Raw genomic sequence first — 27,741 nt, 5'->3', positions numbered from 1 at the left:
CACTACCCTAGATCATCTCCCTTTGATCAAGGGAAATCCCATTGAAAACGAAAGTAAGTGTTGTCTTGGTTTTTATCAAACAGAAAATATACAAGGACGTTAGGACTAAAAAAATAATTAGGTGAGTAACCATCAATTTTGTAAGAGTTTAAGAGAAGAACGATTTAGTAACTAGTATGATAGATAAATATTATTGTGTACCAATCTAAAAATAGAAGTTTTAAATAAAATTTTTGGTAATCGTAACAAATCTGTCACCTTAACTTTAAGCAATATCCATTTAAATTATGGGACCCTTTTATTACGAGTATAGCATAGTTATGTTACTTTACTATCTAGGTGAAAGGTAGCAATCCTAAAATCAATATACAGTTACCAAAAACAAAACAACAATGAGGCCCCTCATAGGGGGGTCCCACAAAACACAAAAACGTTCAGGAAATGTTCCAGGAACGTTTCTGTTTCGTTGTGACAACGTTGTGTTAACATTGTAGGAACGTAAAAGCGTGGACTACCAGTTACGTTGTAAGAACGTTATGATATAGCGTTAAGGAAAACCAACCTGGAACCTAAATAGAACTTTGTGTAACCAAACTGGAACCTTGATAGAACCTTGTATAACCAATCTGGAACCTTTATAGAACCTTGTGTAACCAATCTGGAACCTAACTAAAACAATGTTTTACCAATTTGGAACCCAAATTTAGCCTAGTCCCAAACACCATTTGTATGTTGGCACAACAATGGCCCAACGTATCTGCATTCATTGGCTCAACGTTGTTTTTCTCTCCATCTTCCTGAACATGCATGAACATTTTGCCAATGGATGTTTTAGAAAAAAACAATCAATTAATCTTTCTCTCCAGGAATGTTACCCATATTTGAATGAATAAAATTAACATATTTACCTATTTTTCTTAAATAATTAATACCAATACATAATTTATTTAATCTAGACAAGGAGCAAACTCTTAAAAGTTTAATTTTATGTAAATACACGTTACAACAGCAGATCTAGAATGAAACATTATATAAAGTATATTCACGATGTTTCATTTCTGTAAATGTAATTCACTCAGTCATCAGGTTCATACAGTTATTTCCTAGTTCTGTAATTCACTTCTGACATTATGTTCATACAGTTATTTCCTAGTTCTATAATTTCACTTCATCGGATTCAGTCAATTATTTCCTTGTTCTGTAATTTCACTTCATCAGGTTCATACAGTTATTTCCTTATTCTGTAATTTCACTTCATCATGTTCATACAGTTAATTCCTAGTTCTGTAATTTCACTTCATCAGGTTCATACAGTTATTTCCTAGCTCTGTAATTTCACTTCATTAGTTTCATAGTTATTCCATTAGGTTTATACAATTATTTCATAGTTTTTTAATCTAACATGGGTTGTATTCACAAGAGGGTTCCCTTTGTTTTCTGCTACCCTTTCTTTTGGCACTTTTTCTGAATCCGTCTTTTGTTTAATTCTTATCCAGCATGTCCAGTGTAGCAAATCTTCATAAAAATTATTTCACTGCCCCTGTAATAAAGATATGAACAAATGAGTACTCAATGTATACTTCTTATGAAAATAATAAATCCTAAAAGACTATTGTTTAAAACTAGACTATACAAGGCGATGCCATGGGGATAAGGCACTCATACCACATCTTCCAACATCTATTTAGATTGTTAGACTTCACTGTGCTAGCTAAGTTTAGCCGGAAAATTGAGGATAGATATGAAAACAGGAAACAGAGCCATGTAAAAAAATGTTTAACTAAATGAATAATTCTAGTGACATATATATGAAGTCAAATCTAAATACAACTGCATCATTGGTATTATAATATTTAACATTTCAATTTTGCATATATATTTGCAATCTTCGAATCCGATTTAAAGGGAAACTTCGCAAAAAAATCAAAAATTGATATTATGTTCATTCTGTATAAAAATGCTCAAATTCATAGATATTAAAGTTTTATTCCGCTAGATAAGCGATCACCATCGATTTTAAATTTAGAGTATCAATTCTTTGCGATCCGCCATCTTGTCTTCTTTCCCGATTAATAAAAAAGATATGTCTATAAACCACAAAGAAACAAAACTACAGTAACCGATGTAGTCGTAATTGCGTGTCGATATCTTGTCAATCGTACGGTTGTTTTATCCGACTAACTAACTTGATACGGAAAATATTCTTACTTTAAATTAATTTAAATTACCATGGTCTGTTGTTTTTAAACTGTTGATATTGGAATTAGGTGAAAAGTCAAAGTTGAAATCATAAATAAGTGTTCCGTGAAAATTCTTTTCGAAAATCTAGTTTGTTCATAATTCTTTAAAGTAATAAACTTTTTTCAAATATATATTGATCTTCCCTCATCTGATCACCAGCATGGCTAAAGGTATTACTTCCAAAGGTATTGTGAGGGGTGTGAGGTGACACGTCCAGGTATTCAAGCGATTTCCTGTCGGGCTTGCAAGCTCATGCATCGTTTCACTTCTGCAGGTATTGATCAGTGTACACGGCTGATAACTTATAACTTTCCATTTTGAACTATCAGATGTATAATATACAACTCTGTCTTACTTGTCATTACTAAACTCATACGCTTGTTTATGAATAACATTTCTGGTGTAAAGAATATAATTCATAAAAATATAAATAATACCCAAAAAATAAGAATTGATGAAGTTAAAATCTATTTAAATATTTTTTCCAAGGGTGAATTTGGGAAAATGTAATATATAGTCATTGTCAATAGTGAAGGACAGATTGGAACAGACCAGAAATATTGATTTAAAAAAATGTACGCACTTGCCGACGATTCGTTTATACGACTGGATAGAAAGTTACGGAACTATAATAGCGCAATTTAAAATATATACATGTATACATTGAACATAAGAAAAAAAACATATATTTTGAATAAATAGGGGTAAAAGTGTTGTAAATAGACTAGTCCACGTATGCCAACAGTATGTAATCATCGAATGTCGATAGACTATTGTATACCAAAAGAAAAAGAGAACCAATTTGATTTAAATACAGGTCGATGTATAACTTTTGCTTTGGTTCATTGAAGCTGTGGACCTAGGAAAATCACAGATTTATATTTCAATAAGATTGTTCTCGAACAAAGGAAGGAGTTCGTCATCACAATTGTTATATATGCCACTGGACGAACACTAATTATCCCCAGGGGATGTGAATATTTTGCTGGGAAACTTTTGAGTATCAAAGTTTCAAATTAATTTCGGGATTTATTTTCTTTCTTTGTATTCAATAACAGAAAAAAGAATAAATTACTTGTTCGCTAAATAGGGGTATTCTTGTCAGATAAAAGACTTTTAGTTATATTTAAAAAATAGGCAAATATGACATTAAATTGGTTCTGTCTTTTTTTAAACATCGTTAAAACGATGTGTGTCTAAGGTGAACGCCACAAGAACCCTGTAATACTAGTACGAGAGTATAGCATGTAAACATTCCTTCTCAATAATATGGTTGTATTGGAAATCTGTTCATACAGATTTACAACTCATTGTCCGATATGCATGTAATATTTGACACATGACGCCCATAGTTCTTTCTACCACCATCACCTTATTCTTTGATATGGCTGTAAACATCGATGGTTCACACCCAAACAAAATGGGATTAATGGACCTTCAGAGCTTCTCCGTGTTATACACTTGTGAAATATATAAATGAAATTTCTGTATTGAAATGAATCTACATCTCACAAACAGGATTTTCAAATAACGATTTTGAGTAATCACCTTACAAACCAATATAAACGTATGGCAAGATATAACCATGAAGGAATTTAGTTTTTGTCAGACGCAAGAACTCATCACTATATCATAATTTCAAATATCAAGAACAAGCGGTCGATGTCGATAGTCTGTTTTCTAACTGTTCAGAGTTAGACATGTCACTTGTTCATTCTTGGAAGCCTTCATATTCCCCGTCTAACGATGGGAACTCTTTCTGATTGTGTTGACTATAAATGCTTGTATGGTAATTCTGTCGTTTATCTGTACAAGCGGTTGCATTTCCGGCTCTCCTTTCCCAACAAACAAACGAACGAAACGCCACTAGTCTGATTTCTCTGGAGCTCATCCTCAATGGCTCTTATACGTCAGGAAACTTACATGTATACTAATAATGATTGTTTCATGAACAACGATGTATGGACGAACTATTATAAATTCATCAATATCAGTTATGCATGACTAAAATATATCTTTTATTACAACTACTGTATTACTTATTTGGATTAATGACGGCTATCATGTTCAACATTGCACAAATATTATCATAGAATTTTAAAAAAAAAATCCTCAAAAATCCTCAAAAGAAATAATACCTTAGCTTAGATAATTGGTATTCTTTTCACAAAAAATCGTGTAAATGATTGTCAAATGAATTTAATTATGTAAGAATAAAATGTTAAAAAGAAACTAAAAAAAAATCATGCATGTTGTATGTTGTACTTTTTTGTCAATTAAAAACTTTAAAATTGCAATAGTTTTATTAGCATTTAAACACAGCCAGATTTGAATACAAGTTAAGAAATTCCAGTAAAGTCAATGATATCAAACAAATGTACAATGGTATATCAAATTGGGTAATATTGCATTTAGTTTTTATTAAAGATTAAAACTACTATTTTTTGCTTCATATTTGAATCTTTACGCCAATTGCCGCTAAGAAAGTAATCAAAAATTGTTTCCTTTTATTTTTATACACTTTCGGAATTACGAATCTGAATTTTATTTTCAATTAATTTACACAATTTAATTATTGTATCTTTATTCTCATCGTGTATTAAATCTTAGTGTATTAACATCGTGACAGCATATACTCTTTCTAACCTTTCTGTTTATCCTTTCCAAATAACAACATTTATACCTGTGTACGCTTGAACTCACACCTGCGGCTACATAGCTACAAGGTAAACGAATTGACCTCGTGCCGAGAAATATATGTAGTGACCTTTACAAAATAATATACACACTCTGCTCACACATTAGTTGCATTGAAATGATTATCAAAACAATAACGGTAAATAGAAATATTATGAAAAAAATCTCAACAATAATTAATTAAAATTTCAAAAACATTAACTAGAGATAATTTTATAGGAGTTTAATTCAATCAATACAAAACGGTAAATATATGCATATTCATTTTCGTTTATTCTTATATTGTGGTTAATAACTTCGACCATTCGTCAGCTGTGCGCTTTTAATTACGTATATTGTCGATAAGCTATAAGAGTTAAACAGATTTTATTTTTTTCCCAGAATTCAATAAATCGGGCTAATACGTCACGACCCACTCGAGAATTCAACCAAAAAAGTTACAAATACTTGATTTTCTCCGTTATTAGAAGGAATATAAATTTAAAACTTTGCAAATGTGTTTTTTATGTTAAGATGAACATAATTAGATGATAAGTAAAAAATCGCGGAATTTCCCTTTAAGGATTGCTATTATGTTACTAACTTAAAGTATTTATTGTGCATTTTGTCCAATTCTTTTAAATGTGTATGAACTTAAAATAATTAAACAACATTCTGAAACAGTTTGTCACAAGGAAAATTCGAAAATACACTTTTCCATTGATAAGGGTTATAAATGCAATCTTCACATTTAACAAAGATTTCAGAAATAAAATAAGTTTTATTTGTGGTTAAAAAACATGTATTATTTGTCATTCATAATCATAGTTTTACATATATCAGAATTTACAAGTAACAATCAACTTACATGTGTCTTTCTCTTTAGAAGATGCGATTTTCTCTTTTGTTTTCTTTGTTATCACTGCTTTCTTACAAATACACGACAGGAAATAGTCTCAAAAGTGACTATCTCATTACACTTAGATTTCCTATAACTTTAATTACCATAGCAACTATCTTTGAAATTTGTCTAACATCTGGTCAACATTATTCTATAGGTCAATCTTATCAGAATATGCTTGATTAACATAATGGCTGTATCAAATATCATTCGGTATATAATTGATCATCATGTTTCACAAATGAAAGTTGAATGAAAAAAGTTATAATAAGTAATGAAAATAATGAATTTTAACTTTTAGTCGAGCAATCTATATGTTTAAGAAATAAAAAAATATTTTATTCTTAATACACTGTCGGTTTTTGAGTTTTATTAACTCTAAGCATTGACTTTCTGATACAAAATAAAGGTTTGATTAACATGCAAGACGACAAACATCTTACTTGCATTTTTTTCTATTAATTTGATATTTTTTTGTTTTTTTGAAAGATTATTTTTCCAAAAAAAATGATGAACATTATTCGAACATTTTAAGAATGTTAGTTAAGTAACGTTAAAAAGTAACTAATATTAAACGTTTCTACAACGTATTATTTGTAACATAACCAAACTGAAACTTCCACACAACGTTAAAACAAAACGTTCTTAGAACGTTGAATTGTAACGTTTCATTTTAACGTTCTTACAACGTTCGTGTAACGTTAAGGTCCGAAATAACCTGACAGGAACCAATCCACAACGTTCTTTAAACGTTATGTGTTTAGTGGGGTCCTAGTAATCACATAATCACCATTTTTTTGCCAATATAATCACATAATCATTAAATATTTGCTTATCTTCAGTAATCAAATAATCATAAACTAAAAATACAGTCCTAGGTAATCAAATAATCATGAAATATTTGGCTTAATAATCAAATAATCATTAAAAAAACGGCCAAGTAATCACATAATCAAAAACCCCATGAGGGCCCTCAACAATCAAACAACAAACCTATATAAGTATATAGACATGATAAATTATTATACTTTTTTGTTGTTTATTCTAACTGCTTAACTTCATGTGATGATTTGAAACAGTGAAGTTCACAAGTTAGAAACTTTTCTACCCCCCCCCCCCCCCCCCCATCTTAATCCTCTATAATAATTATCATATTTTATAAAATACTAGGACAATCATACTGTAGAATATATATAACAGCACAAAACCATGTGAAAGCTTGATTTATGAACACCAACTCGCAATACAGACTCGAAAAAATGCTGTGGATGATATAAAACAAAGTACAGAGACGACTTAGTATGATTCGATAATTTTCTTAACATTATAATCACCAAAAAACACGTTCCTATGTCTCTAAGGGACAAAATGCTCAGACTGTCTTTACTTTTGTTTTACTCTACCATTATTCAATATGAATTATTACTACGCATGCATATTACGATATTCGTTTAAATACGTTTAAATACATTTTAGTCTTTCTGTAGTTTATATACCATTTGTACAATTTCCTCTACAAGAATAAAACATCAAATTACTGAAAGTAGTCGAAATAGTAATGGTATATGTAATACATAGAGATTAATACATGGCCTTTTCCATATCAGCCTGGGTATCATCCAGAGACCCCCATATCAGCCCGAGACGGAGTCGAGGCGCTGATATGGGTCGAGGGATGATACCCAGGCTGATATGGAAAAGGCCATGTATTAATCGCTTTATCATATACTTCCGACAATAGTTTTATGTAAGGCAAAAAAAAAAACACAAATGCAACAACTAAAACAGTCAAAAACTTTATAAAGAAGTTAAGTTATAAATCCAATATCCTATAACTGTCAATGCAACCAACAGCATCACTACCTCCATATACATATATGTACATTTTATGGTAACATTTCCTATAGAGGCATTTTGAAACATTGAATAGTTGGAAGAGTTTCATGATCATTATTTATTACTCCATGTTTGTTGTGGAAGAGTTTCATGATCATTATTTATTACTCCATGTTTGTTGTACTATAAAATGATTCATAATTGCCAATGGCATTTGTTAGTAAGTACTAAACTATCCCCACAAAACTGTTCCCGTAAATTTTGACGTCGTCATCAATATCTGTCGTCACAATGGAAAAATAAACAACCGATACCGGAAACACCGGAAGTAACTTGCACGAGAAGCACTGTTACGGGTTTTTGCACGAGACCATTGGAGACGCCCCTGATATGGGTTATCAGACCGGGCTGATATGGGTCATCAGCCTGGGTGGGAAATTATGGCTTGTGTACTTCCGTTCGTTACACATATGCAAAAGCTATCATATTAATGCTAAGTATATGATAAATAGAGATTAATACATGGCCTTTTCCATATCAGCCTGGGTATCATCCCGAGACCCCCATATCAGCCCGAGACGGAGTCGAGGCGCTGATATGGGTCGAGGGATGATACCCAGGCTGATATGGAAAAGGCCATGTATTAATCGCTTTATCATATACTTCCGACAATAGTTTTATGTCAGGCAAATAAACAAATGCAACAACAAAAACAGTATAAAACTTTACAAAGAAGTTACGTTATGAATCAAATATACATCAACATCACTACCTCCATATATATGTATGGTATATATGTATGGTAACATTTCCTATAGAGGCATTTTGAAACATTAATAATTTGGAAGAGTTTTATGATCATTATTATTGAAGGTGTGTTGTACCATAAAATGATTCATAATTGCCAATGGCATTTGTTAGCAAGTACTTAACTATCCCCACAAAAGTTCACGTAGATTTTGACGTCGTCATAAAAAATATCTGACGTCACAATGGAAAAGTAACAACCGATACCGGAAACACCGGAAGTAACATGCACGAGAAGCACTGTTATGGGTTTTTGCACGAGACGCCCCTGATATGGGTTATCAGACCGGGCTGATATGGGTTATCAGCCTGGGTGGGAATTTATGGCTAGTGTACTTCCGTTCGTTACACATATACAAAAGCTACCATATTAATGCTAAGTATATGATAAAAAACCTTAACATCACCAAAAAAAGATGAGGCCATGCCCTTAGTACCTGCTACATGTACTACTCTAACATGATTTATCATTTCCTTTCGATATTATTATGCTTTTCATCGCTAATTTACCAGTACATCATTTATTTATCATTCTTGACATATTTAACTTTCCTTTTTTTGCAACTTGTCGGGAATTTAGATACAAAAATATACAAGCATCTATAATAAAATTATGTAAATGTCGATTCAATTGTAAATTGATGTACCCCTATGCATACTGTCAGATAAACATTTGTCAGCCCATTTAATGCAAACATTATGTTTTCTCATATTACAGTAATATGGCGGACAGTCAATGTGGTGTCAGTCGTCAGCGTAGGGATGAAGACACAAAAACAGTTTCCTCGTGCAGTGAATGCAGCGAAGTTGTTGATCAGAAATGTGCTAGTATTCAAGAAAAGATTTTACCAGCTCCAAAAAAAGTACACATTAAAGAAAAACAACATCTTACTTCATCGTTTCTTGAAATGTCAGAGAACTGCGACATTCATCCCCGTCAAAAGATTGTACTGTTCTGTTGTCAACATGACAAGGTGATCTGCGATTCATGTGTACTTGTATCACATCACAATTGCAAACCTATCATCTCAGTTGAAAAAGCTGCCAAGGGCGTGAAAGATAGCACTGCTATTTCCGACTTAGAGAGAAGGATGGAAAACCTTAGTCAGATCACAGAAAAAATACTGAGTCAAAATGAGACAACACTTGAAGATTTGAAGAACAATCGTAACAACATCAAGGAAAGAGTGTCGGGAATGAAACAGAGAGTTATCGCCCATTTAGATAAACTAGAAGTAGATATGCATAAAGATATTGATAATAAGTATAAACAATGTAAAGATATGATATCCCGAAATAAAGATAGCGCCCGTTCCAGCACTGATTCATTGTTTACATGGAAAAGGGATCTTAATTCGCTTAAACAACATGTATCTGAAATCCAATTATTCCAGGTAGTAAAAAGTCTCGATATTGAAACTCACCAGAAAGAATTGGAAATAAGAGAACTTCAAATAGCAACCATTCCAACACTTACGTATCATCCTTTAGAAGTAGAATCAAATGTTAAAACGAGACACCAAGATTTGGGTAATGTTACAATAGAAAATGTCCCCGTACTAATGCCTGTACTAGATCTCGACCAACAAAGTCAGGTTCTTGTCAGAGCCCATGGAGACGAGAGACGATTGTCACTGACAAATTCATTCCAGACCACGAAGTTAGGTGATGGTGTGTGTATTTCAAGAGGTTGTTTTTATCCTGGCAACAGGTTACTCCTTGGTCAGTACAGTGGTAGAAAACTGTTTGCATGTAAACATGATGGATCCAACTATAAAGAAATTGATTTGCACTTTGAACCAAAATATATAACATTATATAGAAACAAATATGCTTTAGTATCCCAAGGTGATGAATATATCCAAATCATTGACCTGACATCGTTAAAGCTTAGTAAAAAGGTTATAAATGTTGGAGGAATGTGTGAAGGAATCACCAGTGTAAAAGATAAAATATGGGTAAAAAATGAACGCAACACTCTTACTATGATTGATATCAATGGTAAAGTTCTGAACACAATCAAAACAAAATTTGATCCTCGGGCTGTCTGTGCCAATAACAATGGAGATGTCTATTGTATTGACAATTTTAGTACTAAAGTCTTCATTGTTACATCAGATGGAAAAGAATGGGAGATATACAAGTCCCCTGACCTGACTATGACAAGTGCGGTGACTGTAGACAACCGCGGTGATGTATATGTAGCAGGACAAACGTCAAACAACATACATAGAATATCTCATGATAGAGGGAAACATGACATTGTCCTGACAGCAGACGATGGTATATCTCAACCGACCGGTTTATCGTACAACCATGAAACAAAAGAACTATTAGTAGTAAACAACTATAATACCACAGTCAATATTTATAAAATACAATAATGGAACCATGTCAAACTATAAATTTAAGTTATTATAGTATTAACATTGCTTTGTGATTCATTTCGGACTGAAATGATCAGTAAAATAGAAAAAAAAAAGACGTCATGTAATATTGCCATTTTAGCGACTAATTTAACATTGCCATAAAGCGTTAGGTTTGGCTAGCCAAAAAAAAAACCAGGTTCAATTGTTTTTTAAAATGTCACGTTCTGGCCAAGTCAGGAATATGACTGTTTTTATCTTATAATTCGTTTCTTTGTAAGTTGCATTGTCGTTTGTTTTTTGTTGCACTGCAGTGTTCCTTTGTTTTGTTGTTTAATTATTATAGTTGATGTGTTTTCCTAGGTTTTAGTTTGTATCTTGGATTTGTTTTTCTCTCAATCGATTTATGACTTTTGAAAAGACTAAGCAACACGCAGGGATGATTTCAACATCATCACTTAGAACTCTTGGTTAAATAACTATACTTTATCAGCAACCTCTATGAAGGAAATAATAAGAAATTACTAGTAGTCAAAAACAAACCTACGGGTGAATAATGGCGACAACTGAACGATTTTTTAATCTGGAAACAAAGACAAAATAAATTGTATACTTTTGTTTACTATTGCCATTTTGTTAACAAAATATGTCGTCAGTGGTTTTTTTTATGTCTGCTGAATACGATAGCTATCCACTATTGATTTATTTATTTCAATTGTGTTAATAACTAGTAAACATTTTATTAAGAGGCCAGCTAAGGCCCACCTCCGGATGCAGGATTATGTTATCGCTGCGCTGAAGACCCTTTGGTAGCCTTCGGTTGTAGAAATGGTGTGTGACATTTTCCTTCTTGTCAAACCTATAAACATTCTTTAGATCTGTTTAACCGGTTGGTTCAGCAACTGCTTTGAAGAAACAAAAGATTTATTTTTCCATGTGTAACACTCATTTATTGCAATAACTTTTTTGGGTATATGGGATGTCCGTTAGGCAAGGTACCTGTATGTATTTAGAGAATGTCACACTCATCGTCCTTAAAACGGATCCTTTTGTAGATATCTATCGAAACAAACGCTCCAGAACGTTTCTCGTAGTATAAAAAGTTTACAAAACCCTTATTAACTTTAAAAACTGCTTTAACATACAAACACATAGACTTCTACATCGACATGAAAATCATTGCAACTGTATTTTGTTTAGACCATTGAACTTCAACGTTACCATCTGCATGGGCTGTGTCATTTCCTCGAAAAATCAAATAAATAAATTCTGAATAGGAATAATATAAAAATATTTTCCAAATTCTAAGAATTTTTTTTTTAAACGTATCGCTTTTGTCTTTATTGAGAAGAGTTATTTGAGTCCATGTAAATTTAATGTTTATTGTTAAACTGTGTAACTTTAAAATTAAAGACAAATTTGTCATTCGTTTATTTTAAAATCAATACTTAAAATAGCTTTTGGTCTTGAAAATTTAATTTTCAATTAGAGATATGTACAGCGTGTTTCGTGCAATTACAATGTTTTATGGTATTTCTCCGTTGTCATGGTTATGCTGAAAACCATTTGGTTTGAAATACGAACTACACAATAAGACTACAGGACATTTTTATTTCAACTTCTTGATCTCGGATAATACAAAAACATTATTTTTCAATTATCGTTCTAAAATAGGCAGATTATATAGTTCTTTGCCATGAGAGAGTTATTGCTTTTGACTTTGTATATCAAAAAATGCAAATAATCAGAAGTCATGGATTTAACGAACTCTAAAAGATAAAGGTGAACCTCAATTTTGAAAGTAGAGGTAAAAAATTACACATATGCATTACATCACAGCCATTATAACAGAACAAACCAATCACGTTTAGGTGTTTTACTTATTCGTCCTTCAGCGTTAACAATGCATGATTCATCAGGTTCCATCCTGTTTATGTTGGTTTTCTACACAATACATGTACATGTAGATTGATCATTCTCTGTTATCGCCAAGTCCTCCAAACACATGAAACATGAGTAAACCGCCACACTTATATAATCGATACGTTCTCCATGTGGCCATAACAAACGGACTATGATCACAAAAGTTATTGAATTCATGTATACAAAAAGAAAATGTTTTTAAAATCCAATATGATTCTTCAAAAAGATATCACACTTATTTGAAGAAAAAAAGTATTGCTCTTTGATATTTGATGGGAAAGATAGTTTTAATTATCCATAGATATATTGTGATCAATTTACCAATGATTAAATATGAAAAGGGTGGATTTATTGACAAGATACAGAATCTCAGAGGAATTCTCACTAAAGCTTAGTCATTATGCTTATTGATAGATATTAATTCATTTCTTTCCAAACGCCGCAAGCATGTCGATTGGAAGCGGGAAAATAATAGTAGAATTCTTTTCAGATGCTATCGTGCTTAGTGTCTGCAGGTATCGAAGTTGGATAGCGGCTGGACTGGAGGCCATGATGTCGGCTGCTTCCTTCAAAGCAATTGATGCATGTTGTTCACCCTCTGCTGCTATGACCTGTTTTAAAATAAAACATGATGATAACTTGGATTGTTTATACATCATGCAACCAAAGTCAGTTGTGTTGCAATTTACATATTTTTGGTTGCTGAATTCCAATCAATGTCACGTTAAGGGAGCTACCATTTGATTTTTATGGGGGGGGGGGGGGGGGGGGGGGGGGGGGGGGGGGGGGCTAGGATGAAATTTGAAAAAATAGGCAGGACAGGAGTTTTGAGTAAAAAAAAAGGCAGGATGAGACACTTGCAAAAAAAAGAAGTCAGGATGACAATTTATGTTAAAAAAGTCAGGATAAACTAAAAAAAAAAAGCAGGACCGGATAGAGTGAAAAATAAAAAGGCAGGACAGAGAGATTACAACTAAAAAAAAGGCAGGGCAAAATTTTTCATCCTAGCCCCCCCCCCCCCCCCCCCCTAAAAATCAAATGGTAGCTCCCTAACAACGGAACCTATTATACATCTGTTTGAGTTTTATTTAAATTTATCAATTTCAGCACCATACATAACTGTCATCATGTGGGAGGTTCGGCAAGCTATAACACCAGGTGTAATTGGCCATTTTCTTCGGAAAATGTCTGTTCTAAGTCAAGAATATGACAGTTGTTTTCAATTTGTCCAGTTGATTGATATAGTCGAGCGTAAAGTGTTGTCAGGTTTTATCGACTTCCCTCTTTCGAATTTACCTTGAAATTCGAAATTTCTGTTAATTCATTTTTATGGCTAGGTATATAATTAAAAACTAGTATTTATTGTTCACGCTTGACGCATATTTATGTTCACAGATCAGAAGTCTATACAAAAGCTATTGTATCATATACAAACTGTTGAACGACATTTTGCTTCTGTTTCTTCTTCTATGTGGTCCTTGGAGGGACCTTTTCATTTGCTTCCATAGGACCAATGCTAATATCATTTGTTATTTGCAACACACAAAAAGCAATTACATGAGGTTTATTTGGAAAGTTCAGCCTCATTACTATTTAAAGTTTTGTAAGTAGTGTCAATCAAATTCTAATAACAAAGTACCTTTGCCCGAGCTTCTCTTGACGCTTCTGCTTCAGCCGCCATTGCTCTTTGTAGTTGCATTGGAAGTCGGACATCTTTACTGTTAATAAATATTATGATTACTGTGCATGTAATGTAAATGTAAATCTTAAGGTTTAAAACAATGTTTTGGCGGTTCAATTGATGTTTGTTATAATAAAAAGAATTCAGAAAACATACGGACAATTTATATTTTCTGTTTGTTTTTATTTAAGAATTGAATGCTTCTTTTTGTAAATTCATTGGGGTATGAAAGCGTTGACCGAAGTACATTTTGTATGAAGCGCGGAAGCGCTTCATTCTAAAAATGTACGCACGGTCAACGCTTTTACAACCCTATGAAGTTACAAAAAGAAGCATTCAATACTTATAATTACAGTTTTAGCTATGATCATGAAAACATGAATTTAATATTTTTTTATTTTATTCACCTGTGCACTTTATTGTGGGACCACGTGCTTTCATGAATGAAAAGTTTTATTGAGTGATCCAATTGCTTACGGAATAACACGTGATGTGCAGTAAGCCAATCAGAATAAAGTATTATAATGAAACATATATCTAATGTAATAATTATATAATGTAATTTATTTATTAGCATTTGCCCTATTTAATACCATTAGACGATTAAATTTTTCGTTGACTCCTGTTTGTCGTTCCGTCGTTTTCTGTGGCTGTGGTGTATTTTCGTCCATCTTGTACATGACATTTTTTTTAATATATTCTTGGTATTTCTTGCTTTTGTCTTGAATGAATGTTTTGTACAATAATGCTTTATCATAAGTATTCTCAAAGCGTCAAAAGAACGTTTATTCTTTAAAAAAAAAATGGATGAATTCGTGACAGTTTAGAATCATCTTTTCAAATGTCTGCTAATAAAAAAAATGTAAGAAACTACTCACATTTCAACACGTTCAACTCTTATACCCCATGGATCAGTAGCTTGGTCTAAGAGAGACTAAAAATAAAATTGAAGCATATAATAAATGAGTTAAGGAAGATAGAGTTTGCGTGAGCTTTTGTGGTTAAGTTGGTATTAATGATATATATGATAATATGCATTTATGTTCCGTGCCTGAGGGGGATATGAAGATTTGTTCACCCAAGAATATTCATATTTTATATTGTAAATAATAATTGAATACTTTTGTTATATACTTTTACCATTAAGGTTTAATATTTATTGTGTACATATACATATTGTTTTAGTTGATTATGGTATCTCATAAATCTGTACAGATTGGCTTATGTATACATAATGTATCTTTTATAAATGTATTGTACGTTCACGATTTAGTCCCGACATGTCAGAAGGGAATATGATACTCTGAGACAGAGGTGAATATGAAGTTTTGTTCGACGGCACGTGTGAACGTTTCAACCAATCATATGTTGATTTTGGTATCAAAATCAACGTGAGAGTTTTAATTTTGATATCTCGTAATGGTTTTTCTAATACATTATTTTCTTTTACTTTTTTCTTTCTTTTTCTAGTTTTATATTTCAACCTCCAAAATGTACTTTGACAGCAATATCAAAATAAATCATGTTTGTTTTTTTAGGTCATTTAGTATCAGTATGTTTCACTAAGTTTTATTGCTGTTAATTCATTTATTTTCGTGGGTACCAATTATCGTGGATTTATGAAAACTTGCCTTTTCCAGGATATTAAAATTCGTGGTTTTGGCAAAGTCTACATTCATTCTTTTAGACAATTTGCAATTCGTTGAACCTTTAAATTTGTTTATCCCCTGTCCCCACGAAATCCACGAAAATTGGTATCCAAAGAATATTTATGAATCCAGTGTTTCATTATCTTTCAGATTGTGTCATCCCCTAAATGAAACCAATAACACAACTTTAATGTCAAATCATCTTGAAGTTTCAGTGTGCAATAAATGTGCAGACTTGTTTTCACATAAAATGATGATACATTACAGTTTTTTACTATTGTACAATTTTCGTACCTTCATTTCATGTGCAATACTGTCTCTGTCACTTAAAATTTCTGACATATTTTTTGTACCGAGGACATTCCTCAAGGTCGTTGCTGCTAGCAACCTGGTAGAGGCGTCAGCATTTTCAACGTTAATTACAGACATGGTCGGATCATATATACTGCTGTAAATTACTGCATCAACTGCTACAGTCACGGAATCTTTAGTTAAAATCTAAAATTCAAATATATTTAAAATGGTAGTGAGAGAGCAACCACTTCATTTAATGTGGACAATGATGTTTTTGAAGTCACTGATACTTTAAAAAGGTCAAACTGTGTATTATGCACGTCCTTTATAGCTGTGTATAGTCGATTAAAGCTGTAGGAAATATTTTTTCAGATTTTTGTCTATCTTGTAGTACCTCAAGTGCCTGCATAACCATTCTTGCATCATGTTTGTGCTGATTTTGTTCCAAAGATTACTTTTTTGAATCCATTTCCATTATAAATATACTTTCAAAGGAAGCTTTTCACAATTCCCCAGACAAAAATATAAAATTAAATGCAGAGAATAAGTTAACGTTATAAGTTAATTAAAATACTGTTCTCCAATATCAAACAATTTCCACGGAAATTGAAATTCTAATATAAATAACTATGTAAATTCGTACATAGTGCAAGAAAAGAAAGTGTAATTTGAATACATTTTGAAAACATAGTGCATAAAATGGGTTTTAACTATATCTGTGAAAATAAAAAGTAAAAATCCTACCTCTTGAGGGGGGACGTCGTTAGCAACTGTACGTAAATCGACTTTCTTAAAATCATCCAGACATGGTAAAATGAAGAACATCCCTACAAAATTATAAGTAACTTGAAATCTAATCAATTAGATACCGCAAATCGAGGACATATTTAATTATTTGGAAGAAAATATAGTTGCAGCCCAATAGTACGGATTTGAAGTGAGTTGTTTCTTGTAAGTTACTCTTTAGGATACGGTGCAGATTTCATATTTAAGTTCCGTCAATTCTATACGGTCATTTTTATAAATTTCCTGTTTACTAAACTTTGAATTTTTCGAAAAACTAAGGATTTTCTTATTCCAGGCATAGATTACCTTAGCCGTGTTTGGCACAATTTTTTGGAATTTTGGATCCTCAATGCTCTTCAACTTTTTACTTGTTTGGCTTTATAAATATTTTGATATGAGCGTCACTGATGAGTCTTATATAGACGAAACGCGCGTCTGGCGTACTAAATTATAATCCTGGTACCTTTGATAACTATTTACACCACTGGGTCGATGCCACTGCTGGTGGACGTTTCGTCCCCGAGGGTATCACAATCCAGTAGTCAACACGTCGGTGTTGACATGAATATCAATAATGTGGTCATTTTTATAAATTTCCTGTTTACTAAACTTTGAATTTTTCGAAAAACTAAGGATTTTCTTATTCCAGGCATAGATTACCTTAGCCGTATTTGGCACAATTTTTTGGAATTTTGGATCCTCAATGCTCTTCAACTTTTTACTTGTTTGGCTTTATAAATATTTTGATATGAGCGTCACTGATGAGTCTTATATAGACGAAACGCGCGTCTGGCGTACTAAATTATAATCCTGGTACCTTTGATAACTATACACAAGTGTGACATTTATAGAGAATCACATGCAGTAGTATTTTAGGTTCCTGTCATTAGAATGGCAGTGTGTGCACCAAGTCATCTTTGGACATTGGATGTTCGGGTTTTTCAATTTAATTATGAATAATAATTATGCCGTGTATATTTACAATACCGATTTTAAAACATATGGAAATATATTCATGCATAACTGCTTGCGCCTGTTTTTATTATACAAAGTTTTTTTAAATGTAGAAAATGTTAGTTTTGTCGCAAATGGTGGAAAACATACTCCCGTTTTTTGATAACATAAAATTTTTAAGGAAAGTTCGTATGACAGGCTTTTGAGATAGCACAATTTATAGTCATGATATTCAATATGTTTGCAATACATGTGCGTGCACCCTATATATTGTTATTCATTCTCATTTTTCGTGTTTTCTGCTCTTTGATTGGTTTGTTGTCTCTTTGACATATTCCCATTTCCAATCTCAATTTTGATTTTCTATATCTCAAAGTGTTTATAAGCTTATTGTAAATTTGTTTTGATGTTCATGTGTAGTTCTACACATGCTTAAGTTGCTTGAAAAGGTTCATAAAGATCCGTGAGATCGCTCTTTTACAGAATTGAAAATGCCAGTTGAGTTTAGTTTAAGTTGGTCCAGACATTCCATGGAAGAGTCACGTCTCCAACGAACGCAAAGTGACGAGACAAAAATTAAAAACTTAGGAAACTGGTACAACTAACCTGGCCCCTTTGCGCCTCCAGGTAAGACTCGACCTAGCCGGAATATAACAGCTCTTTCATACTCTTGAACAATCTGGAATGAAATTAAAACACATATACATCCGATTTAATCTAGTGCACTATAATTAAATTGTAATTAATTATGTCATACTTTGTACACTTGGACTTTTTTATTGTTTTCATCAACAAAAAAAAGTACTACAATTTTTTCAGACTGATTTTTAACAATAGAGATGATGAGAAGGAAATAAAGTTATCCCATTGTCTTTTGTTTTTTGTTTTTATTTTTGAAACGTTATTCGAATGATTCTAAAACAATATAAAAAAATCTGATGTCAACAGATTGTTTTTATAAAAGAACCGAATATCGAACAATATTCAAACAATTCAGTTACCTATGAACAAAGTCATTAGATTTCTGTAATTAAAAACGTTTAGCACAAAAGAAAACGGAGCTGAGTAGCATCCTTTTTTTCTTTTTAAATAAATTTCATTCAACAATTAGACTGATTAACTTGAAAGCTTATTACAGTTAATGCATTGTAGTGTCCTATAATTATATCAGAAACTGGGCGAGGGATAATGATGCATGTCCCTACTTTCTTAAGGGAAAACAATTGAGTCGTCATAATAATAGTTTACAGCCCCAAATGCAAGGAATGGTATATAACACATTATATTTGCATTGAAAATATGCCTACCTTTATGCACATAGCCAGAGAAAATGGGAAAAACATGCCCACAATAAAATATGATAGTCCCATCAAAATACACCCACAACATCCGGGTCCGTCGTCACTAACTTGCCGAGCATCCGGACCTACTAAGAGAAAAAACATTATTAGCTTAATTATTTTAAGCAAAAGCATCAAATAAAACCTTTGAAATGTTTGGTTATTATGTTTTATCATTGAGTGTAGTATTCGTAATCTGATGATAATATAAGCATATAAAGGGTACAAATGATAACGTCTTTTTACTTTTTTTACCATACTTTCATCTTTGTAATAATTTGCATGTATGGATCTGTTAGTCAAATTTGATGTGCCAAAAACCTTTCAGCTATGGTCATATGTACCAGTTTAGAAATAGAAATATCTGACTGCTTACAAATATTTTGACTCTAGCCATCACACTGAATATGCATGAGAGTAAGGCCAATGCTGAACATCAGGTTACCGAAAATAAGGACAGGTGCACACAAATGCAATGGTTTTAAACGTTTTAATTCAATACCCCCCATTTGACCTTCTATAATTTATTCATGTTCAGAGTAAATCTACACACCATACTTCTAATTATGAAAGCATTCATACCAATATCGCATCTAGTTGATCAATATGATCTTAGTTGTGTGTTTTTTAAACATGAAAAATAATGTGTATGCAAAGTGTTTATATAGAATCATGTTTTCTAACACATGTAAGCGAAAGACACACGTTTCTAGCAATAATCAGTGTATAACAAAATGGAAACGTAGAACTCACCCTTGTTACTCTCCATCGTATATATGTACACAATTACTGGTTATGCAGTTAATTAACCTACAAATAAGTAAAGTTAGACACAATAACCTATATTTCATCTTTCATTAACCTACAAATAAGCAAATTAGACATAATAACCTATCTTTCATCTTTCATTAACCTACAAATAAGCACCTATATCTTATCTTTAATTAACTTACAAAGTAAAAGATAACCTAGATCTCATCGCTACTATAATGAAAACTCTATATATGTATATATAGGAATATGTATCTTAAGATCAATCAATATTTTAAACATCGCTGTCAATTATCAAACACGAACTTTCTTTTAACAGACCTATTGTAATGAAAATATGAATGTTATTTTTCTTTTTAATTTTATTTAAAAATTATGAAATTGAGAATGGAAACAGAAAATGTGCCAAAGAGACAACAATCCGACAAAAGAGCAGAGAACCGCATAACGCCACCAATGGGTCTTAAACAAAACGGAAAAAATCCCGCACCCAGAGGTACATAATATACAAGACAAACCAAAACCAGATGCTCTTGTCTTTGCACAGGCGCACAAACGGTGCGAGTTAAACTTGCTCTGAGAGATCTCAACCCTTTGATATACCTCTAGCTAAGAATAAACAAACACACACCACCACACACAGTAAAATTCAGCTCAAAATATGTGAGCAGCTGCTGATTAGACCCGCTTGAAAAAAACAAAATTAAAAGTATTTTATATAGCTTACTAAACAGTATGGGTTTTGTTCATTGCCCAGTGAAGGCTGTATACGTTTACCTATAGTTGGAACATCTATCAAAATTAATACATTTACAGTATTGTTGAATATACGAAATAATTCACTAATGCGTTTCCTTGATGCTGACCGAAATTAATGTTTTTCAATTGTGAAACGTAATTTGTTTAACTATCGCTTTAAACAATTTGGAATGTATTTTTTGTCTTAAAACAAAATTAAAAAAAACAGCACAAAAAAAAACCCAATTATCAATACACAAGTTCAAATGTATACAATGTCCACATTGTAGGTGTAACCCAGGAAACAGTCGTCAGCACTTCTGTGTTGACAAGAATTATCATTGGTATGGTCATAATTATAAATTAACTGTTTACAAAACTTTGAATTATTGAAATACTTAAGGCTTTTTTACCTCAGATATAGACAAATTAGATGTATTTGGCAAAACTTTTAGGAATTTTGGGTTCTCAATTCTCTTCAACTTCGTACTTTTATTTGGCCTTTTTTAAAACATTGTTTGATTCGAGCGTCACTGATGAGTCGTTTGTAGACAAAACGCGCGTCTTGCGCAAATACTAAATTTCAATCCTGGTATCTACGATAAGTTTATGGTAAGATGTAGGCATCAGTTCATGGATTGATTTCGCTGTGTTCTTTGGGTATATGGATGACGAAACTTCGAATTTACTTGTACCTGGCAGAATATTTTTTTTTCATTACAGATAGTGAAAATATGCAGTCTGAATTAAAAGTATCGCGTACCAGTCTAATTGGAGATATCTAATTATAGACTTTGTCTAATTAATACATGTATTTCGATAGATATTTTCTCGCTGTGTTCTCGGAAGACCCATTGATGGCCTTCGGTTGCTATCTGCTCTTTGTTGGGTTGTTGTATCTTTAATATATACCCCATTTCCATCCTCTATTTTTAGTATCAAATGTTACATTTTTTCGCGCCCCATTTCCATTTTTATTTCAAATATTAATTAAATAAACTCCTGGACTAAATTTTGTATTTACGCCAGATTTGCGTTTCGTCTACAAAAGACTCATCAGTGACGCACGAATCCAAAGAATGATACATTTTTTTTTGGCACCTTATTCGTTACACTTAAAACGAAGAATATTTTCTGTTGATAAAAATTGCATTTTGTATCAAATTATGAAAATAATAATAAAGCTGAAGCACAGAAAGCCTTCTGAGTGTAGAATAAAGGACAAAACAAATAAGAATATTTAGCTGTCAGAATATAAAAATAAGAAAATAAAATGGCAAACCTAGGACTATTATACTACTTGCAAACTAGATAAAGAAAAACTAAATAAAAAAAAATAGAGAAATATCTTAAAATCAAAGAATCAATATATCACAGACCCCTACTCCAGACCATCATAATACATGTATGTCATTTGATCGACAACAGAATCGTATTTCTAAACACAAACGGCACACTTCTGTTTCTGACATTCTGGTTAACATTTACTAATTATCTTTAAAATAATTAAAACTGCAACAGGAATAGCTTTTTATTGTCATTCATATACACGCATATTCGGTTTAGTTCCCGATATCTGGAATTACAAGATTTTCTCGCTTTTGACCAAGATTGCCTGTAACGGAAATTTGACTGAATTACCTTTTTTTCCTTGATGTTTTATAAAATTTAAAAAACATCAAAGATTACTAAACAGTTTATTTGCATGGTTTCTTTCTGATTTGTAATGTTAATGAATTTCAGAGAGAAATAAAAAAATATAATACTTATAGTAGACAAGAAAATTAACGAGGAAAAATAAGACTATATTTTCGTATTGTATTCTCATTGTGTTCTACCAGTGTTCATTACCTTTATAAAATATACGTCTCCTGAAATTGGAAAAACAATACTGAGATTTTCGTAAAAAGTAGTTTAGTGGTCCTCAGTCCATCCCATCCTACTGTCGTTCCACGTCTACTTGGAACTCAAGTCTTTAGTTTTCTACGTTGTAATGTGTTTTTTGTATTGTTTTTTTTTTCCTTTTTAGCCATGTGGCGTTGTCAGATTTTATTATTATTTTCGACTTTTAATGGTTCTATTTAATATATTATATCATATTTTCAATAGCCAGATATTAATGTATTCACCAAACATTCCAGAATTAATATAACCCTAGTTCTATAAGAATTAACATTGAGCGAAATATTTCATGTTTTTGCTTGTTTTCTGATATTTTGATTTTTATCAACTTTGCAAATTTTCTATTTGCTATATTTTTTTTTAATTTATTCTACTTTCAGAATATCAGAGTTAAAACGTTAAAAATGGAAACGGAATGCTATTAAAGTCGTATGTTATAAAATAATCCCAATGTAGAACATCTTCGTACCTTTACATTTAGGTATTTTGCTAAAACAACACTCACAGCCCTGTGGGGACAATCAATCGATACTGGTTCCTCTGACATGTCTTACGCAAATGTATTTGAAGGTTCCAAAATTCTATCATTACCAAAATAGCAATGTTTTTTTTATCCATGAGAAAGTAAGTAAAATGATATAAGTTTTTCCTATAAACTTACCTTCGTTAGGTTCAGGTGTGTATGTCCAGTTAACACAGAGTATACCCAGTATAATACGACGTGATTATTCCAGTTTTAAAGCTATAGAAAACTATTTGCTATGGTTATTTAGGGACGTCGTTAGCTGCGCTATATGGATTATAGTGGAAACAAATACCAGTATTGATTAGATTTGATGAACTGCAATTAACGAATCTCATTTCAATTATATTTGTAAATATTAGAGGAAGATCCTAATGGTTGTATTTGTGTATGTTCCTTTTTAATATAAATGTTAAATCAAATCACTCCGATGATATTTGAAAGTTTAATCGGGTAAAAACTAGAGTCATAACAAGCCTCCACATTGTTCTCTTTGAGATTTAAATTCAGAACGAACTCGATCCATTAGGGGTTTAGAACTAGTATTGATATCTTATAATGGTGTATTTACAATTACTATTACTAGGTAGATGTCATAATATGTGGCCTGCGAGACTACTTCAAGTCTGGAATGAAGAGTTCTTTCAAGTCTGGAAGCGATAGTTCTTTTGTACTAGTTTGTTGAAGGTTCGGTTTTAAAGTTTAGGTTAATTATGGGTCAATTTCTATATCTATATTATTATTTCATAATAGCAGGACCAATATTAGAAAGTCAATACACTTTTTATTGAAATAACAAATATCACGACTTTAAATTATATGAAAGCAAAACATCTTTTTATCAATTATCATTTTTTTTATAAATTTTATAAGTTTTCTTTGAAATGTTAACAGTGTATATAAAGTTTTATTTTTTTGAAGCCAAGGTGGTCGTGTGGTCTAGCGGGACAGTTACAGTGCAGGCGATTTGGTGTCACGATATCTCAGTAGCATGGGTTCGAATCCCGGCGAGGGAAAAACCAAAAAAATGCGAAAGCAAATTTACAGATCTAACATTGTTGGGTTGATGTTTAGACGAGTTGTATATACATAGTGTACACAGCCATGTATCACCATCATTGCTGGTGATTCGATGGATACATCTGTTGTAGAGTTGTCACTGACTCAGACGTACTTATAAATATAATTATTTTCTGTGACTGTATCTTGCATTAATTTGTAGGATCCTTTACTATAGATAATTGAGCTCCCTGATCTGTAACAATAACATCTCCATGCCTTATATATCATGTACTGTAGTACGACACTATATTAAAACTGACGAGGAAAGGTAACGCACGGCCACCGAAAGCTTTATTTTTTTGTGAAGCCCAGGTAGTCGTGTGGTCTAGCGGGACGGCTACAGTGCAGGCGATTTGGTGTCACGATATCTCAGTAGCATGGGTTCGAGTACAACTTTGAAAGACTTTGATCAATCTTAAAACTATAAATTCGGAATGTAATTTGTTGTAGTAGTTCTAGGATATTTTTTTAGATTAGATATCATGATTGATCATTGATTGTTGGTTGCGGAATGATTAGAATAAAAACATGCTTTAAAGAATGAAATACGAACCCATTTGCAATTTTCCATAAATTTTAGCCACGACCAGAAATATGTCAAATGAAAACAAGATTTTTCCGAAAGAAAATCTTTCAGCTATAAGATCTTAGATATGACTTCGTTTAATACAAAATGTCCACAGGTTCAGAAAATAATTAGTATATACCTTACTATAACACGTGTGTATATTGAGGGGGGAATCTGAGACGAGTGTCTGTGAAAATGTCTTATAAACAATGCACCATGGAAACACATATGTTATTGATGATTTAATTTTGTTTAAGTGAAAGTGAAAGTACTTTAAAATTCCCATGGTAAAGATTTATAAAGTAATAAGCATTAGTTTGGTATCAGGTGAAATTACTTTTGTAAAGGAAGTGATTAGTATAATAGTAAGGAGATGGGGAATGATTGCCAATGAAACAACCAACAAAGTTCAATTGAAGTGAATGTAAGCAATTATAGGTTAATGTACGGCTCCATCAATGAGAAACAACTGATACTGTAATGTCGGTTATATATATATCATGATAAAAGGCCTTGACATGAAGAGTGTGAAACAATTCATCCGAGAAAACGAACGGCCTTCTTTACGAACAAAAACTGTTTACAGTTTATCTATATCTATAATAGTATTCAAGATATTAAACCAAAACAGTAAAATTTCCATAAAATTATTAATTCAGGGGCAGCAACCCAACAACGGGTTGTCCGATTCATCTGAAAATTTCAGGGCAGATAGATCTTGGCCTGATGAATAATTTAACACGTGGCTAAAAATAGAACATAGGGGTAAAATGTAGATTTTGGCTTATAACCCAGAAACCAAAGCATTTAGAGCAAATCTGACATGGGGTAAAATGTTTTTTTCAGGTGAAGATCTATCTGCCCTGAAATTGTCAGATGAATCGGAGAACCTGTTGTAGGGTTGCTGCCCATAATGGAAATTTTAAGGAAATTTTGCAGTTTTAGGTTATTATCTTGAATATCATTATAGATAGAGATACGCTGTAAACAGCATTAATGTTCAGCAAAGTAAAATCTACGAATAAGTCAACATGACCAATATGGTCAGTTGACCCCTGAAGGAGTTATTGCCCTTTATAGTAAATTTTTAACAATTTTTTGTAAGGTTTGTAACCTTTTACAAAAATTTTCTTCTCTGAAGCTACTAAGACAAATTTAACCAAACTTGTCCACAATCATCATTATGGTATGTAGTTTAAAAAAATTGTCCGATGACCCGACCAGTGAACCAAGATGGTCGACATGGCTAAAAATAGTACATATAGGGTAAAATGCAATTTTTGGATTAAATCTCTGAAACCAAAGCATTTAGAGAAAATCTGCTGGGAATAAAATTGTTCATTAGGTCTAGATCTATTTGGCCTCAAATTTTCAGACCAAGCAACTTGTTGTCGGACTGCTGCCCCTGAAATGGTAATTTTAAGAAATTTTGGCAGCTTTTGGTTATTATTTTGAGTATTATTATAAATAGAGATAAACTATAATTGCAATAATAAACAGCAAAGTAAGAGCTACGAATAAGTCAACTTGATCAAAGTGATCAATTGAAACCCTCAATGAGTAATGGTCCTTTATAGTATTTTTTTTTACAATTTTCATAAATGCTGTAATTTTTTGTAAATTTACAAAAACAAATTCCACTGTCACTTCTGGGCCGATTTGATTATAGATACAGATAATTGTAAGCAGCAAGATTGTTCAATAAAGTAAGATCTACAAACACCAAAACACAATTTTATCATGAATCCATCTGTGTCCTTTGTTTAATATGCACATAGACCAAGGTGAACGACACAGGCTCTTTAGAGCCTCTAGTTTTAAAATACAGAGAGGAGTACGCGATCACGACACAATTACTCAGTCCTCGACTCAGTCCTACATTGTTTAATATTTTTATTTATGATATAAATGATATATTTTTAGATGAACGATGCAGACCACTTTAACTAGTTGATGCAGATGTAAATATATAATTTATAGTCTTCTCTTTGCAGATGACATAATTAAACTAAAGATTGACTTCACTATAGTATGAATAATTATCCAAATACTGTGATAAACGGCACTAAAGAGTACACACAATGAAGACAACATCCATGTTATTTCAGGGGGAAAATACCTGCAAAATAGAAAAAAAACAAGATTTGTTAAATATAAAACTGTAATGATTGACAATTTTAAAGAACGTAAATTTATACTTCTCTCGTTCTCTTTGAGCAGTCAAAATGCGTTGACTGACTATTTCTATGACTTCTATGTATTTCTATGTATATATACAGTCACTGACCCGATATCACTGTTCCTCGTGAATATTTGAATAGAAGTTGCCGAAATTATATATAATTATTCATACGACCTCTTCAACCTTTTCTTGTTTCCAATGTATACAACGATGCGTGGAACGACGTTTTGTTTTATAGACTCTATGATATCTATATTTTTATGACCTTTTATATAATATTCAGGGGCGGATGCAGGAATTTTCGAAAAGGGGGGGGGGTGCTAACCCAGGGCAAAAAGGGGGGGGGGGTGCAAAACATATGTCCCGATACAAATGCATTGATCGGCAAAAATAAAGGGGGGTGCGCACCCCCGGAACCCCCCTCTGGATCCGCCACTGATATTGGATGTAAGATGGTCAACAAATTTGGCAAAGTTGGAAGGTTACCATTCGAAAACTTTATTTAAGTACAGTCTTAATTTTATTTTGCTAGGCAACATAC

General features: G+C 32.3%; 2 protein-coding genes across 6 annotated transcripts; one reads left to right on the top strand and one right to left on the bottom strand.

Moving 5' to 3' along the window:
• Positions 1-11,009, top strand: LOC134708489 (uncharacterized). Of its 2 annotated transcripts, none has more exons than XM_063569058.1 (2): positions 1-121; positions 9,180-11,009. In XM_063569058.1, exon 2 carries the CDS (start codon positions 9,184-9,186, stop codon positions 10,843-10,845), a length of 1,662 nt encoding a protein of 553 aa, XP_063425128.1. In that variant the 5' UTR covers positions 1-121; positions 9,180-9,183; the 3' UTR covers positions 10,846-11,009. The 2 variants fall into 2 exon arrangements, with proteins under 2 accessions (XP_063425128.1, XP_063425129.1); XM_063569059.1 differs by having other exon boundaries at positions 19-53.
• Positions 11,010-12,423: 1,414 nt separating this feature from the next.
• LOC134708487 (stomatin-like) lies at positions 12,424-23,865 on the bottom strand. Of its 4 annotated transcripts, none has more exons than XM_063569055.1 (10): positions 23,527-23,865; positions 22,815-22,834; positions 20,208-20,264; positions 19,422-19,543; positions 18,721-18,793; positions 17,119-17,201; positions 16,375-16,578; positions 15,310-15,365; positions 14,390-14,468; positions 12,424-13,361 (listed from the first exon to the last, which is right to left on the bottom strand). In XM_063569055.1, exons 3-10 carry the CDS (start codon positions 20,221-20,223, stop codon positions 13,173-13,175), a joined length of 822 nt encoding a protein of 273 aa, XP_063425125.1. In that variant the 5' UTR covers positions 20,224-20,264; positions 22,815-22,834; positions 23,527-23,865; the 3' UTR covers positions 12,424-13,172. The 4 variants fall into 4 exon arrangements, with proteins under 4 accessions (XP_063425125.1, XP_063425127.1, XP_063425124.1 ...); XM_063569057.1 differs by having other exon boundaries at positions 19,422-19,540; XM_063569054.1 differs by lacking the exon at positions 22,815-22,834.
• Positions 23,866-27,741: the final 3,876 nt, after the last annotated feature.

Source organism: Mytilus trossulus, chromosome 2, assembly GCF_036588685.1.
Source record: "Mytilus trossulus isolate FHL-02 chromosome 2, PNRI_Mtr1.1.1.hap1, whole genome shotgun sequence".
NCBI classification, from domain to species: domain Eukaryota; kingdom Metazoa; phylum Mollusca; class Bivalvia; order Mytilida; family Mytilidae; genus Mytilus; species Mytilus trossulus.
Note: the sequence above shows the minus strand (reverse complement) of the source record. Positions and strands in the feature narration are given on the sequence as shown.